Source organism: Seriola aureovittata, chromosome 5 (genome assembly GCF_021018895.1).
Source record: "Seriola aureovittata isolate HTS-2021-v1 ecotype China chromosome 5, ASM2101889v1, whole genome shotgun sequence".
Lineage (NCBI taxonomy): Eukaryota > Metazoa > Chordata > Actinopteri > Carangiformes > Carangidae > Seriola > Seriola aureovittata.
The window spans coordinates 18,013,415-18,031,221 of NC_079368.1; the positions used below are offsets into that span (position 1 = coordinate 18,013,415).

At 44.2% G+C, this 17,807-nt stretch overlaps 1 protein-coding gene across 1 annotated transcript in view; it reads right to left on the reverse strand.

Annotated features, from left to right (window-relative positions):
• Positions 1–17,807, reverse strand: part of fras1 (Fraser extracellular matrix complex subunit 1) — a 229,388-nt gene that overhangs the window by 46,836 nt on the left and 164,745 nt on the right. Inside the window, exons 28-32 of the mRNA XM_056375341.1 lie at positions 16,769–17,092; positions 8,727–8,886; positions 8,302–8,480; positions 2,809–2,925; positions 1,774–1,888 (exon numbers count right to left, since the gene is read on the reverse strand). Of these exons, the coding sequence (XP_056231316.1) occupies positions 1,774–1,888; positions 2,809–2,925; positions 8,302–8,480; positions 8,727–8,886; positions 16,769–17,092 (895 nt within the window). The remainder of the gene's footprint in view (positions 1–1,773; positions 1,889–2,808; positions 2,926–8,301; positions 8,481–8,726; positions 8,887–16,768; positions 17,093–17,807) is intronic.

Below are 17,807 nucleotides of genomic sequence, written 5' to 3' on the forward strand. Positions count from 1 at the left end.
GATCTGACCTATACTAAGACCTAACATACCCATGTTAGCTCGTTAGCTACACTGTTTATCTGGTTTATCTGGAGAGGGGGAACCTGTTGAATGCAGAACTAGAGCCACAACCTCACGGTTGTATCCCTCCGCCAATCAGCAACGTTGCAAGAAACTATGGTCACAATCTTCCCTTCGTGAGTTACAGCATTCAATAATGACCAGAAGTGTTTTAGCAGAGCATTATGATGTCACAGTGAAGTTGACCTCTGACGCTTTGGAAATAAAATGTCATCAACTTCATCATTTCATCCTGTTAAGAACATTTGTGTTAAAATGTGTCATGCGCTATGGCCAAAAATGTGTTTTTGTGAGGTCACCTTTTGTGACCTTGACATTCGACCTTTGACCACCAAATTCGAATCAGCTGATCCTTGAGTCCCAGTGAATGTTTGTGCAAAATTTGAAAGAGATTCCTCACAATAAATGGGACGGACGGACGGAGGGTCAACCCCTGAGAACACAACGCTTCCGGCTTCTGGCTGTCGCCGGCGTGGAGGCGTAGACGTGAAAATTTCATATGCTGAAAACGTGCACAGATTACCAGACAGTCTGGTTTCCAGTTTAGCTGCCAACTCGGGCTGTTCTTCTGCGAATCAGGGAACGCGATCTGTGCAAATACTGAGCACATTACATTCTCTCACTTTCCTGCATTCGAAGGCTCTGCTCCTTTTTAATTAGTGTTATGACTTTGAAGCAGCCACCTTGTGGTAAAAAAGAAAAAAAAAAGCTCTCTGGTCCCGACCACTACGGTTTACTTCAACCAATAAGGTGTTATCTCGCTCCTGAACAGCCTTGCTTCTGGGAAATGTTTGTGTAGATCCTCTCACTTCATGCGTTTGTCCTGCAGAAGGATTTATAAAGCTATTTCTTTTCATCGATTCGTACAGACTCCCTCAGCAGTAACACATCTAAATCTAACCCACATTAACATTTCATATTAAAAACAATCTGGATGCTGCAAGGGTCAAATCTGACATTTGAAAATAAAAAAAAAACACATGAAAAATGTTTCAGCCTCCTCCTCCTCCTCCTCCTCCTCCTCCTCCTCATCAACACAAATTTGTTGGTCCATTAGCGGATGAATACGACCCATTGTGAACCGTTTTTCGCCTTTCATTACACAGAGAGCTGGAAATGATACACCCGTCTGTCAGATGGTCCAAAGCTGAAATTAATGACTCCACATCTAAACAGCACATTAAGCTCACACTCATTTTAGTAAAAGAGCAAACTGAACGCTGCTAATTAAATAATCTGGTGACTGAATCGGGCTCATTAGCAAAAGGTTTTGCCAGCGTCTCTGCTGGGAAAAGCTAAACCCTTGAGCACGGCATTAAGACAATGACAAGAATTTAACATCATCATTTCTCTTTTCTTAAACTTATTTTCATTTATCCAGGAGAAGATTTTGTAGATTTAAACTCTTTCTTCGCAAGAAGTTTCCCACTTTCTCCCTGAACTGTCAATAACAGTGCCTTGCTCATGGGCGCTTAAGTGATAATTAATAAGGAACAGTAAAACTTGATGCATTAACTTCTCCCACGCTGCTCAAGGTCAGAGTCGGGAATCAAAAAGCTCAGGGCTCCGTCACTGAGATTATTAAAAGACTCTTACCCACAGACAAAACTTAGATTTTAATCCTTTTAATCTTTTCTATATTATGAAGGAAAGCCCCAGTGTGTGTGTGTGTGTGTGTGTGTGTGTGTGTGTGTGTGTGTGTGTGAAACTGACCTTGTCCTGGCAGCAGGGGTTTGGTGATGTTGTAGATGAGCTTCTCGCTGGGAGTCTCAGAGTCGACGAAGGAGAGAGCTGAAGGCGTTATCTCCGTCACCCGATCCTCCAGAGCCTGCACACACACACACACGCACACACACACGCAGACGCACACACACACGCACACGTGCCCACACACTGAGGTGAGGAAAGAGGTAAAACAAGAACTATGATATCCTCCATCTCTGATACGCCCCCTGTGATTATAACAGAGAGACTGAAGGATCCACACACACACACACACACACACACACACACACACACACACACACACACAGAGACAACAAACCGCACAACGACTGCCAACAGGGTTCCCACTTTTGGTTTTGAAGGAGGACGTTTCAAGGAAACTGTGAAAAGTTCACAGTGACAATGGAACCATGGGAGCGTGAAACGCAGCAAAACTGAACTTTGGAAATAAGGTTTTCAAAATACACAACACTCAGACACCATGAAATCTGTGTTCAGGACCAAAACCTGCTGCAAGCGAAGGAATCACCTACGCCAAAGGAATTAGGTCGTCCGGTCTCAGAGCTTGAATCAGTTACAGAGTGATCCATTAGACTTTAATCGATAGATGTAAGTTTATCTGCCTGCTGTTGAAGTCAAGGTTTTACCTTTCTATTCCTACAATGTGTGTTTAATATATGTTTGTTAACGTATATGTTAACACTACTGTCTGTGGTTACAATGTACATTCAGTATGTTATAAAAAATATTTCCTTCTTAACTTTTAGCCTTTGACTGTTGCAATTATTGGCAAGTTGGACGATTTATTTAGTGATACTTTATTAATTAATGCTAGACATTTATCTTTCATATTTATAGTCAGTGCAGTTGGACAGTGGTGGGTTACACTGAAGAGAAAAATAATGCTCCAAATAAAGATGTTAAACTGCTCCCCATACAACCTATTGTTTAGCAGAACATGCTTTCACTACTATATACAAGTCGAGGTTTCCGTCTAGTTTACCACTTTGTTTAATCCCTCACCGTGATCTGTAGGTCGCAGTCGGGGGCCAGCTGGGGGAACCCTGGGATCTGAGGCAGGACTCCGATGGTGAAGGTCTGGGCGTCGCTCTGTGTGGCTGGAGCTGCCTCTGTAGAAACCTGCAGACAGACAAAACTTTTATCTTATGGAAAAATACAGCCAACACACCTAGACATCCCCCCCCCCTCCCTCATCTGCCTCCAAGACTCACTGCAGACTCTTATCTTGAAGTCTGACGTCTTAATCTGCAGATTGGACATTATCTCAATAAATGTCTTGTTTTTTTGGGGTTTTTTTGTCCTCAAACTGGCTGGTGTGTGTTGTGCATTTATTTCTGAGTGACGGAGCCGATGAGAGGCTCCTGCAGAAGTAAGATACAACGGATGTACAGCTGCAGTCCAATAACTGTGACAACATCAGCCTGTGCTGCAGGGACGAACCACAGAGCCCCAATCCGTTCCTTTCCATAAATCATCGTCCGCACCACGAGGATATTAATGCAGGAGGTGTCTGCTTGAGTGAAATTCAGGGTAATGATCTCATTGCTCAGCTGACCATGTTTAGGAACCAATCTGAGACCAGCGTTGGGTCATTAAAGCATCTACACTTTCTAAGATCTCAGTGTGTCGACAGCAGTGGACAGCCGTGCGTGAACGTGCACCTCATGCTGATGTTCTGATCTTTCCCGTGAAGTAAATTGAAAACAATGATAATTTCCTCCACTTTTCCAAACTCCCAGCAGCCTCTGTCACTAACATGTCTGTTGTTTTATTTAACACTGCCTGGCGACCGCCCTCGGAGCAGGCGTTTGTCTCCTGCTCACAGCTGCAGTTGCCTTCACATCCTCATGGAAAAATCTACACTCTTTGAATGGGTTAGGAAATCCTATATGTACTGCAAGTTACTTTAGTATCACCAGTTTAATTTAAAATCAATTATCAATAGTCAGGTAATGGACAATACTTCCTTTCTTCTTTCAAGTACATGTTGTCTAACAGGTATTGAACGTAAATGCATGTCATCTGTGCAGTTGATGCAGTATGATTCATGCTGATTTATGCTCTGCCACTGCAAAGGTTAAAGTGTGGGTTAGAAAACTTTATCTACATGATGTTAGGAAGAAGTTATGGTTTGAGTTCAAACTAAAGAGCAACTTAAAGGCCCCGTTTTTACACTTTTCTGTGTTTTATTTGAAGTGTTGATCCATAAGAAGATATAGTTGTGGTTTTAAGAACCAAAAACCATCTCAGTGTAGTTTTACATCTCCTCTCTCAGGCTTCTCTCTGGAGCTCTAGTAACAACAGGTTGGGAAGCCAGTCAGAAGAGAGGAGGCTCTGAGCTTCTCTCCTCTGATTGGCCGACTGTTTTCCGAGTGATGGAATAAAAATATATCAGATTTCAGGTAAAAACACTCAGAGAAACCAAATCCTGCAAGGATTGGATGGTGGGTCCAGGTGGGCGTGGCTGAGAGCAGTGACTGCTTTGTTGTGACATCATAAAGTTACAGAAGTCCTGATGGCTCATTTTAAGGCTCAGTTTCTGAATACAGGCTGTGTGCATTTTTTTCTGTGGACTAAGAATTTAACACTTTCACAGTATTAATATACCTATATACTTTGAACCTAGACCTGATCTATAACCAAACAAACAAAAAAAAAGAGTTGGAAATCTCACTTTATACAATATGGGGCTGAAAAGCAGTGATTCACTGAACTGTGAACTGTGCATCAGCTGTGCTTTGTTGCACCTGTAACCACATTTAGCACCATGGTGTCACCGTACACCGACACAGTGCGCTTCAACATCACAGCTGCCAAGTGAGAAACTGAACCAGTGGAAATCAGCAAAAACACATTCTTTAGCTGCTGTTCATTTCCCTTTCTAAAGGCTAGATAATGAACGTGATCACAGTTAAAAGAAAACGGTGACTGTCTCTCTCGTCCGAGTCAGACGCTTCGTTGACTGATGAAACTTCCTCCATCAGAGGTTTTTGGCAGCATCATGTCACAGAAAACAAGCCCCACAGAAACAGCTTGTCCTCTCTTACCCTCTTCTTCTTCTTCTCTCCTGCCGTGTCACTCTCCACTCCCATGGCTGAGGTTATGACCTTTGACTTCTGTACTTTTTTGCTCGCTTATAAAGAATCAAATTAGAATTTAAGATTATGTTAATTGAATTGCTGATAAGTGATGGGGAGGCGGCAGGATCAGTTTAATCCCCCCCGCTCTCTCGTCTGGAATGAAACTACACTTGAATTTTTGGCTCCGCTCCTCTCTGCCCCCACACTGCATTACCAAACTATTTTCCAATCCAACTTTCATATCAGACTGTGTCACTGGTGCTCTGGTATTTCTCCCTCTCAAGCTCCCCGCAATACGTAGCCCTAAACAGTTTTGTGTCCTGATATGCGCGAGCAACAGCGGCAGGTTGGGCGCTTGTCACGTCTGCCGCCGTCATTCCCGTTCCCGTCACATCTTGTGGCGTTTGGAGGGAGTCCGCTCTGTCAGTCAGAAATAATCTCACACCAGTGTGAAACCCCGCAGTCAGCGCCACCCATCACAAGTAATGTGTTACTACCAGAGACAGTTCTAAGTCAGCTGGATTTATGGGGAGGTGGCGCTGTAAGGTGTAAATTATTGATTATGCACTTGATCCCATTCAACACACAATGACATATAGTGTACGTGTGATTTGAAAGCTAATAAATCTTGCATCGAATCTGCACTAGACGAGACTTTTACATCCAAACACACCTGCCTTGTCGACGAAGATCACATCTACGGTCCCTAATTAAACTCTCATGTCACACAACCACGAGGCTGCTGCGTCCCGTTCACTGACATCAGGTCAAATGAGTTCTGAGAACAGCTGATTGCTTTCTAAGATTGTTTCCTCTCGTTTCCATCTGGAGCCATCAGTGTTTGTTTTCGCGGTGCGGCTTCCAAAATTGATTCACTTATTTGTGGATTCGCTTCGCGGCTGCTTGTACATACACGGTCAGGGGAAGAAGTGGTATTAGATTTAGAACCAGGGTAGGTGCTATGCAGTTCTTAGAGCGCCGCTAATTATTATTTTTATATTAGAAATGACTTGAATGACTAACAGAATAACAGAAGCTGCGGAACATGCAGCAGCTACAAAGCCAGATGTTTCTCTCAGTAGTTGGTGGAAACAAAACCAGTGTTAAAAAGAGAGTGAGGTATTACATAAACACAAAAACACCTGAAAATATATGGACATTTTGCTCTCAGTTGATATGTAAATTGGCGATGGTTTGCTAAAACATTAGAAACAGTAAAAGCTTAAATATTAGTATAATGTCCACAAATTCCATGGTACACAACGATGACAGTGACTACATACAAACTCACAACAAGGATACATTTGGTCTGTTATATTATAGATTATACAGCCACAATCTCCCCTTTCTGAGTTACAGTGTTAAATAACAGCCAGGAGTGGTTTTGCAGAACATTATGATGTCACAGTGAAGTTGACCTTTGACCTTTTGGATATAAAATGCCCTCACTTCATTGTTTTATTGTATTAGACATTTGTGTAAAGTTGTGTCATAAGTGGCGTGTGAATTCTTGAGTTATGGCCATGGCCGGCGGCGGCTGTGACCTGTTTAAAAATTATACCGTAAAAACAAAGATGGTTGAAATATTTGCGAATACCACAGATGGACAAACGATCTTTCCCGCCTTCAGTCCTCCCACTGAAGTGGACACAATCAACAGGCTCTGACCGGCCTAAAGCTGCACAGCCAAGTGAAACTTTAGGTGTGAGCTGCAAACAAATCCCCGTCTCATCTGAACAAGTCGCCGCATGAGAAAACGCACGTGTAGATTCCTGCGCTGGCGCTGCTTCTGTTAAGCTGCACAACTCCAAGTCGCAGGAGCAGAGTGAATCTCGAGTCAGTCAGTTTTCACATTTTCGATAAAAAGCAGAGTGGGACATTAATAGCACCCTGACAAACCATGACGGTAAAATCAGCGCCTCCTGCACGGAGCAGAAAAATGCTTCCAGCGCTTTCAGTTTGTGACTGGTGTCGCTTTCCGTTGCCGCTTTTCCTGCTTCCCGTCAAAATGATGAAGACACTTGAGAATTTAATTTGAATTCAGCACTGTGTAATTGGAACGCATTTGCTCTGATGGATGGAGCCAAAATGTGAGAGTGAGAGAGAGAAAGAGAGAGAGAGAGTGAAAGAGAGAGAGAGAGAGAGAGACAGAGAGAGAGAGAGATAGAGATAGAGAGAGAGAGAGGATCATTAGATGTAGCTACGAGCTTTTGGCTGCCTCTTTTGTTTTTTCCATTGGAGTGAAAGTGAAGCAGACACCGGCATGAAAATGCTCTGAGTGCAGTGTGAATGCTCCATCGGCTTCAGTGGGCTCTTCTCCGATTCTGAACCCATTTGCGAGTAATTTGGTGTCATTAATGCTAATCAAGATAAGTCGCTACGGGTTGCTTTGTCGAGCCGGAGAGAGTCATGCAGGAAGTTTGGTGCCAAGGTTTCGGACCGAAGGAGAAAACATCCCGAGTGAACACGGGAAGAGGAAGGACAAACCGAGGACACACATCTCAGCAAAGGGTTATCAATACGCAAGTGTTGGTGATTGATAGTCGGCTGAGTGATAAACAGGCTGTAACATCATTTTTTTTTTACAGGTTTCCTATAAACTGCGGTTTTTATATGCGTACACCCATCTAAATTCACGATTAGGAGAAATAACACGAGGACGCGGCGGAGGCAGACGGAGAAAGACAGAGGCATATGAGAGGAGGAGGAGGGGCAAGACGGGGGTAAACACAAGGGAACATGGGAACACGAGTACGAGAGTGAACTTCAAAGAACGCTCCACAGAGACGAGGGCACAAGAGGGAAAGCAACGAGGACGACGCGTGTCAGCGTCTCCTCCTCTTGTTGGTTTCAGGGTGAGGCGCTCGTACCAGCCCCCCTGAGGGTTTCTCCTCTCACAGCGTATTTATTTGCTTTTATCAGTTTTTGGAAATGATTTATTTGTACGTTAGTCTGTAGTACTACGCACTCAGTAACAACCTTGTCAGGTGCTGGCAGCCGAGTCCTCATGTCCTCATGTGATAATTCAAGTTTTTTTTCAGCAGCCGACATGACGAATTAATACAGAAATATGATGAAAGAATTATTAGACCTGTGTCATTTCTGCAACGAGAGGCGTACCTACTTTCGTCGCCATGGTTACTTGTAATAACTGCCATGGCTTGGATAGGTTTAGGAAAAGATTGTGTTTCGGGATAGAATAAGTACTCCCGCAACATTAGACAAGCTTTGTTGTCATGGTTACAATAACAACAATGTGGTTAACTTTGTCTAATGGTTATTGATAATAGAAACAACATAAGCTCTTTCCCCTTCGCTCCTGCAATAATTACCGCAGCCACTAGCTGTCGCCTAGCAACAAAATGAAACTATGGGGTCATAACAAGCTGCACCCCTCTGCTCTGTCAGCACTGACCTGGAACTGGAAGGAGTCGCTGGTGGTGCCTCTGCCAAAGTGACGGTACCAGACTGTGCCGTCGTTGACGTCCTGCTGAGTGAAAGACGTCGTGGACGTGAAGCCCTGGTCGTCTGTGAGCGACGGGCGCCAGCCCTCTGGTGGGCCGTCGGCTGGCATGGACACCAGCACCACCTCACCTGGACAGAGACGGTGGAGGTTATTATACATCACTGCACGCCCTAATCATATCAGTACGAAGAGTAAAATTGAGGAGGTAGAGCTGAAGTGACTGGCCAAAGAAACGCAGAGTCTGGGTTATAACATGAGGGTAAAAACTGCTGATTATTTTAGAGATTAAATCTTTAATTTTTGTATTGATGTGAAACATTGGAGTTAGGTTGGGATTCAAAATTTAACATGTCCGACTGTTAAAGAGTTGGTACCATATTTAGGTTGCCCATCTGAGGCGAGGATGGTGTAGACGATGTCATCAGTGCCGACTCCCTTGTAGTCGGCCTTCAGGTATCTCTTATCCAGCCGCACCATTCCTCCCTCTTTCACCCAGGTCACCGGCACAGACAGCACGAGCGGAGAGTCAGCAGCCTGAAAACAGAAGCAAACACACACGAATATGTGTTTTAACCCGAGGAACATTTAACCACCTTTTCTCACCTACTGTACAATATCTGTGAAGAAAAATCCTTTACAGTTATTACAGCTATTAGATCGACTGTTAGATTGAAAACCCCTGGGTGTCTGGGTACAGGAAGTTAAGTGTGCAGATTAATTTTAATTGATTTTAAGACTAATGACATCCAACTGTGTTATGCTTCTTTTCTAACCTATGTCTGTCAGTGAATTTCTCCAGGGGACTGTAAGATTGACAAGATGTTTAGTTAGTTAAGTCCAATTAAAGCAGAAAAATTCATTCCATCACCTCCTGGGAGGAGCCTAACAGATGCCAGGTATAAAAGCATTCAGGAGCTGGGTACTAGCTTGAATTAGACGTAGGTGCAGTGGCAAAATAAAGTGTTATTTACATTAAATTTCCTCCCGAACGTTGTAAACTGAGTGGTATATTAATCATGACTCTGAGAAATCCCATGTGAAATCCCTGTGGTGGAGGCACTGATGTATAAAGAGAAACAGAGGCAGAGTCGTGTTTGTTCTTCAGGTGCAGCCTGGCGCGATCTTCACTTTGTGCTGTCACAGCCTGCGCCGCTTGTTTTATTCCACATCTGTTGTAACCTGAGGTTTGTGAGTCCCGGGAGAACGCAGTAAAGCTCTGTCAATCAGCGGCAGCGTCGCCTGTAGTCGGCTCCGCCAATCAGAAGTAAAGCATCGCTAAAAAAAATAATCAATCTGCGGCCGCTTGGTCTGAGAAATGACAGCACAACTTCAGAATCAAGACTTATTTTTATGATGCTGTATTGATCCACAACAGACCAGCTCAGCCGTGGCGCTCAGCCTCTCTCCAACAGCAGAGAACAAAGAGCAGGATCGGCTGCAGAGAGTGAGCAGAGCTGCCGGATGATTCAGTGTCGCTCGAGGACATTTCAGCAGGGAAGAAGCCTCCTGTCAGGGAGGTTTGGAAAACGAGACCCTCTTACTCACCTTGTCACCCTGCCGTCTAAATAAAAACAGGTAGGAGATACCTCTTGGACGTCTATAAAAACCAACCTGCTATTTATTCTGTAAACAGAAGCTCCACGCTTTGACACCTGCAGTCATCTCGTTGTCAAAAATATGAAAAGTGTTTATATTCACAGGCACTGCCGGAGCAACGGAGAACACCACGTATAGATTCCTAAACAACGGTGTTCCTGTTTCATGAGTGCTCCTGATTTGTAGTGAAACTAAAATATAATTAGTTCACAGCTAATTGTACATAATTCTATACTACATACTCTAAATAATAATAATAATTATGGCCCTTCTGCACAATGTTCTAGAGATGAGTTTAAAAAAACGTAATATTCATGAGGTGGTTCATGTTGTAATTGTGCTCACAAACAAACAAACAAACAAACAAACAAACAAACAAACAAACAAACAAACAGAAACTCCTTGCTGGAGTTAACTATTAGAAAAGCAATTAGTTGCAATCTATAAATCTTTTGGTCTCATCAGAGAGTAAAACACATTCACGTCGGGTTGGTTCTTTACAAAGTTTTTAGCTGAACACTCAAATGGAAACACACACACACACACACACACACACACACACACACACACACACATACGGAGGATTACACACACACAGTTGACCATTTACTGCAAGGGGAGAATCAGTGCAGTGGCATAAACGCCGTGGCGGTAGGTGGTAATAGATTACGAGAGTGTGCACAGTGTGTGAGTACGAGTGTGCGTGTGCGCGCGTGCGGTGTCTGTGTTTCTTTCCGATAACAACCTGCGGACCATCTGTGGCTCTTCTGCCTGCTGCTCCGCTGATCCAAATCACACCGTTCCACTGGAGCAGCAGCAGGCGAAGAATCGCAGACGAGCAGCGGATCGCCGAGCAACAGAGAACACATAAGTCAGCATGGCAGGCTTTTAACTCATAGCGCCACATCATCCAGGAGATTGTGGAGCTCTCCGGGTGAACACCAAGGTCTCGCCAAGGACACTCAGACCCAGAGACAGCACATTCTTCAAAATAAAAGAGGGGCAGCGGGACCTTTTTTGATTCACAAGTTTGCCAATACTCCTGATTTCCCCAGACCTCTAACATCCTCTTGACTCCTTTGTCCTGCAGCTGCAACGCTGTTTGGTAATTTCCCTGTTTTTTTTTTTCTTTCTTTCTCTCTCTAATGAGTTTTTCCAAGTGAGATTCTTGTTACCACATTAGACAGACGAGCAGCCTAATCTCCTGCAGACAGGTGGTGCAGAGAAAATGAAACGCAGATGCACAATAATCTTTTTCTTTTTTTGACCTCTGGGGAGGCAAGAAAGTGAACTCGCTTGATGTAATTTTAGATCGACAAGACAGAAAGTACAGAGACGGCGGGAAAACAGATTGCGGAGAGAAGAACTGATGAATTAAAGAGAGGAGGAAGAAGGCTGTAAGGAGTATATCAGAGGAGTAGTCTAGAAACAGAATCATCAAGGGTTTCTGATGATCTGTGACCTGTTCATTTGAAGCATCTTCCTCAGTGCTGAGGTGAAGTTGAGAGAGGTGCTAATGAAACGTCTCGCTCCCCGGGATATAACATCTTCTGTTTCTCAAAGGTGGATAATTATAAGTTCTTCATTTTCTTACACGCAATCATGGCCCGTGGATCGCAGAGATAAGGACTTGAAACTTGGACTCGAATGACATGACCGGTAGTAGCCTTTCTTAAGACCCGACAGACTGTGACTTGAGAAGAAATAAAAATGCTGAAGTCCTGTGTTTGAACTTGGAAAGAACGAGCTGCTGCAGACTTTAAGGCTACATCCGCAGCTCTGTATAAGAAACGATCTCCATCCACACAATCGCACCTGAAAATGCATAGGCTACATGCATGACCGTTTATGTACAAGAAGATTGTTTACTCTGACAATACTACGAATGAGAAACAGCAAAAAGACAGTTGCAGCATTAAAAGACAGAATTTAGCTGCACTCAGCTGCTAGCAAAGACAGCAGGGTCAGTAATGCTTGTAATTCGTTAGACATGTTGCTTTCATCGCTGGTAGTCGGGGCTGATGAGAGCCAATCAGGGAGCGACCCTGAGTGCCTGCATCATTGTTTCCAAAGGTTTCCATTTCTGCTCGTCTAGACGACAACGCAACCCCCGAGTTTTCAAATATGAACAGGTCCAGGCACTCGAGAACTCGGTAGTGGTGTAGGTGCCAGGTGTTAACAAAAAATCTTAAACATAGTAATTGCACTGGTCTGCACTTGACTTGGATTTGTCTTGAAACTTGCGTTGAGATCTGTTTTTACGAGACGTTTGACTTGGATAACTACACTGGAGCTTACACATTGCAATTGCACTCGGTTTTAGGAAATTAAACTCATTAAACTCAAGAGTATTTTTTTCTCTTATCCTTATAATCTTTTCTGTTTTCTGAGTTAAATACAGGCAGGAGGTGATGGGGCTGTCGGTAAGGATAAGTGAAGGCCATTAGCTGATGGTCCTGAAAATCATTGTTGGCTGAAACATATTTTAGAAGCGACATTATCAGCTGCGGTACCTTTGAGAACAAATGCTTGGGAACAGCATAATTAGAGACTTTTACAGGGCTTTGAGTCAGCAGGCCTGAGATGGACTGTAAACAGAATTGATGCTGGATGGAGAGCTTTTGGCCGCAGTCCACATAAACAGGAATAAATGACTTGGCCGAGACGGAGTCAGCGTCATCCATAAAACATCGGCCGGCCGCGGGCGGGGACGGTCATGCTGCTGTAATGACAATGATGTTGTTGTCGCTCATATTTCCATAATTCCACTGGAGACGCGGCGAACAGGACAAGCTGATGGACTCCTCAGACAGTAAGTGAAAGTCACCGAGTGCAGATTGGATCCTCATCCGCGACACATTCTGATTCAATCTCGATGAAACGTGCCACCGTGGTGTCTCAAGTGACAAAAGCATGACAAAGGCAAACACGTGGGGCTGCACATCACGGGCAAATCAGGGCAATCTAAAATGTAATCATAGACTTGAAATACAAAAAACATTGTTAAAAAAAAAATAACCCCCAAAGTAAATAGCTGTTCCTCAGCAATGACGAGGACAAGTGCTCAGCAGGAGAAGAGCTGAATTCAAACCACTCAGCCCCCCTCTTCTGTCTGACAACAGAGGCGAGCCATTAGCCGCCGAGAGCTGGACGGCCGATCAGAAAAAAATGTTTAATTCCCTTCTGTTTTTGCTGCGGAACAGAAAGCCAGAGGGGTCTCTTGGAGGCTCAAAGTTTTCTCCCCGAGACAGTAACTGAAAGCCAAGGGTCCTGCTTTCTATTCAGCAGAGCTGCAGCTCAGGGCTCAGGGCTGAGTCGAGAGAAAGTCCATCCATCACAGGGTCATTACGGGCCTGATTAGCCTCCTGCTTTAAAGCTTAGTAATCCAACTTTCAGAAAGTCTATTGTCCCCTGCACAGCCTGGCATCGACAGCCGCTGCTGCTGCCTGGATGGTGGGCTTGGAAGTACAAAGAGCGCCACAGAGAAGGGCCGCACTCTGAAAACCGAGGATTCATTGGCTCGGGTTTGTTGAATCCAGGCAGAGCCAATTAATCACTTCTTTTCTTTTCTTTTTCCTTATTCTTGCACTTCTCTCTTCTGCGCCACTCCTCGCAGTTTGGTTGATCTGCAGACCACTTCAAAGTGGTCTCAGACTTTTAGACCCCACTGCACAGGACTGCAGCTCATTTCAAAGACAGGTTCCTCAGCTGCATGCCATCCAGTGTTAAAGCTTGAGCTTCAATTTGAACTTGAACATCCAGAAATCCTGCGAGGTAACATCAGTAAGCTGCAAACAGTACGTCCATGTTTTTACCGCCATAGCTGCTCCGTGATAAAACACATCAGACAGAAAAATAAAGGGCCACAGAAAGAGAGCCATGAGGTGGTGTTGCACTCACTAGCTGCCACTTCCTGTTTCAAACACCCAACGCCAGAATGTGTGCTCCTTGAAATCACAGCCACTTTTTGTGTATTAAACACCCAGTATGTAACTCCTGCAGCTCTCTCAACCAAAACAATAACAAAAGACAGCCTTGGGTGAAATAGCGTGGGATCATGGGAGTTGTTGTCTTCCCCACTCAGTTTGGATTCCTTCAGTGTCAGTGGTTCAGGAGGTTTTTTTTTTTTTACCAGCAGCTGAATTCTCCACAGAGGTTTCCTCCTCTCCACAACAAACACACCAGGGGATTAAAACCAGTAACAACACTGAATAAAGCTGTTTCACTTTTAAAGCCAGTGTTTTTCGCCGACACTCACCTTTTAGTTTCTATCGTTTCTCTGATAACTTATGAAACAAACGTTAAAGTGGTTTTTACCAGCAGCTGAATTATCCGCAGACATTTCCTTGTCTCCATAACAAACAGACCAGGGGATTTGAAAACGACCAAGGTGTAAAAAGTGTTTGTGGCTTAAAACTGGATAAAAGCCAACTTCAAATCAAGGTTTGAGAATTGATGGATGGGATTTTAATGTGGAAAAGTTAAATTTTATAACTTTAATATGGGAATATTTGTGTATTTTCACCCTGATGTAAATACTCTTCCTCTTCTAACTGCACACCACTGCAACAAGGCCCTTCTTCTTCTTCTGCCATGGTGGGAAAAGATCATACCTCTGCAGTAGTTTGTACCTTTCTCCCTGCTTTTCTTTACTCTTGACTTTAGTCTCTACTCCGTGGCGATCTACCTGCGTGGAGCAAACAAGCAGCAACAAGGAGGAAGCAGTGACAATGATACTGCTGGGGCTCGTCCAGAAGCACTGGCCATAAATCAAGGACACTGTCTCTCTCTCTCTCTCAGCTTTCCATCAGGCTGTCCATCCTGCTCTGTCGAACTAATGATAGAATGCAGCATCAGGACGTTTTACAGTAAATGGATACTGATATGTGTGTGTGTGTGTGTGTGTGTGTGTGTGTGTGTGTGCAGGATGATAGTGATTTACAGAAGGAGGAGAAAAAAGCAGAGGAGTTGAAGCGCACCTTCTGTACGCAGCCAGACAAACAGAGTTGCCCTCCAAAAAACCCGACTGTAGTGAGTGTGTGAGCGGCAAAAGTATGACTGTTATAGATCATAGGTGTGTGTACGATCCTCCACATCGAGAGACTGACAGAGCGGTGAGCGCTGCCTGCAGGACACACACACAGACACACAGAAGTGTATTTCTATACTTGTCACGACGCCTCATCAACACAATACATTCCCAGAGTCCATCAATGAGTCCTTCACAACCGCATCTATGACACGGACCTGAACCCTGTTCTTAACCTTGGATTTAACCACAAAATGTTCTCACTTTCCAAAATGTCCTTACTCGCAAGGTCTAAAGCCGGTCTGCACAGACACACACACACACACACACACACACACACACACACACCACACACACACACAACACACACACACACACACACACACACACACACACACTAATATCTCTTGTCTGTCTAGACATCTTCAGTACTGGATGAAGGGTACCACCTTGTCTCCTGTTCTGCGTGTGTGTGTGTGTGTGTGTGTGTGCTTATGACTGAGCTGCCACATTTCCCTCATGCCCCCCCCCCCATACCCCGGTCACAGAGGAATGCACTCGTTGCCATGATAATTGCGTCCTTGTTATAAAAACCTGAGCAGCAGCGATGACAGAGGAGCGATAGCGGCGGCCGACCCGCTCGTGTTGAACAGCGGTTGAACGCGCACGGATCAGTCTGAGCCTCCATCAAAACTATTTTCAGGGGCAAAGTCAACAGATCACACTTACGTGGACACGTCAAGTGGGAATGCTGCAGTTCAGGCAATTAAAGTTTCCAAACACAGCGGACACTCTGTTTGGACGGGGTTATCTCAGAACATCAGAGAATATATAACGTCACTCAAACGTGAAGAAAAACCTTTAAAAATCCACTTTGCAGCAGAGATAGAAATGAATTTACCTCTAATCTCACCACTTACCACTAAAGATACAGAAATCAGTCCTTGAGCTTATTTTAATAAACCAATTTATGTAATTTTAAAATGGTTATAACTAAAAAAACACATCAAAGCGGTCGCTGCTGGCTGAGGAAGAGAGAGAGAGGGAAAGCGAACTCTAAAATGAGTAGAAATGCAAATGAAATTCTGAGTATCCTTAAAAAAAATATTATTTACAATTTAAATGTAACTTTAAATTCCACAGTAACAGATGTTACTGTGGGATTTAATGGACAAGTGAAAATGTTTTTATATCCTTTATGCATCGATTCACCCGTCAGTGATTTCTGTGTAGATTTGTCGGCATGTGCGTAGATGCTTATTGCAGTCTCACTTTTAATTGGTTTCTTTGTGAATTTCTGTATTTTGACTTATTACCCAAGATGATCACAGAACTTCATGCTGTGTTTACAGAAGGATCGATGCAGGCGTTTTGACCCACTGAGGAGTAGTAGTCTTTAAATCTAAAAGTATATTGGTTGTTTTGTTTTTTTTTTATTATTTATTTGCTGTTTAAATTCAGAAGAATGTTTTGATGTTTGCAGCATCTCAGTTTTTGTTGTTTCTTTTTCACTGCACTCGTGTCTAAGCCTCAGCCACTGTAGAAGTTTTTCAAGCAGAACTTTTTCTTTCTTTTACGAGAAAAATAGTTTTAGTCTCTCTGTCCTAGAAACTAGTTATTTAAGAGACTCTAGACCTGTGCCACAACATGAAATAAACCTATTCCTTCAGTATTAATGCAGGTTAGATGCAGGATCAGCTGCTATTGTGAAAAAGCATGAAGTCACCACACAAACATCAATCATCAGCCCTGAAGCATTAATCTCCCATACTGCCCCTGTGCCCGTCCCACCTTCTGATTGATGTGGACTTGCAGGAGAACGTTCCTGTAGCTGTGGCCGTCATTGACCTGCAGCACGGCGCCGTCCTCCGTCCCCTCTGAGCCGTTGTGCACGTACTGGATCTGCTCCCGCGACAGCTCCTCCAGCTTGAATCTGCTGAGTGCGCGGTCGCCGTGGACGCGGGTCAGCCGGCCGTGCCGGGGCGGTTCGATGACCATTACCAGAACGTCAGCCGGGTTGTCTGGGTCATCAACCTGCAGGACCGACTTGGTGATGGTTGCCAGGGCGCCTAGGCCCTCCACGGGTAAAGGAGTGAGAGCGGTTACCCTGGGAGGCTGGAAACGATTCAAAGAGAAAAGGGAAAGGAAGAGAGGCTGAGAGTGAGGACATGGTTTGATACAACAGAGAAGAAAGATTAGATTTAGACAGAAAGAAACGACTTGTTTTTATGGTAAAAAGCAAAGTCTAAGTGTTGGAAATTGTAAAAACTTATAAAGGCCGGCTGAGAGCGCAGCATGAAGACATGAAGGCAATTCCTCCCCGAAAACACCCTTGTTTTTTTTCCGGATGATGAATTTTCTCCCGGAGAGTCGGGGCACGGGGGCCCTGCAGTCCTGCCGCTGAGGAGATGAAGAAGATGAAGGTACGGGGGAGGTTGAGCAGGGCGCCTCATTAAGTTGCACTCAGCCGCACCTGCAGTCTCGCCGCGGCTGGAGGAAAGTTTCATCTCGCTAACAAAGTCATTTTTTTCGGCGCGCTGGCGAGAGTGGAAGGCGTCCTAATGCGAGCAAGGGCATGACCGTGTGTCTGTCTCTGTCTCTTTGTACCTCTGCGTTTGGAATAAAGTGACTGAGGATCAGAATGTGGATATTCGTCAGGCTCATCCTCCCTTCTCTGGGAAAATAATTAGTACTTGGATTCTGCACATTTTTCATTTCTTAAAAAGAGATTAAGCAACATTAAAGAATCACTTTTATCATAATTTCATCGTTTTAATGGTTGGTTAGTTTACACAGTTGTCTATGTATAAAGAATGTACTTCTGTTCTTC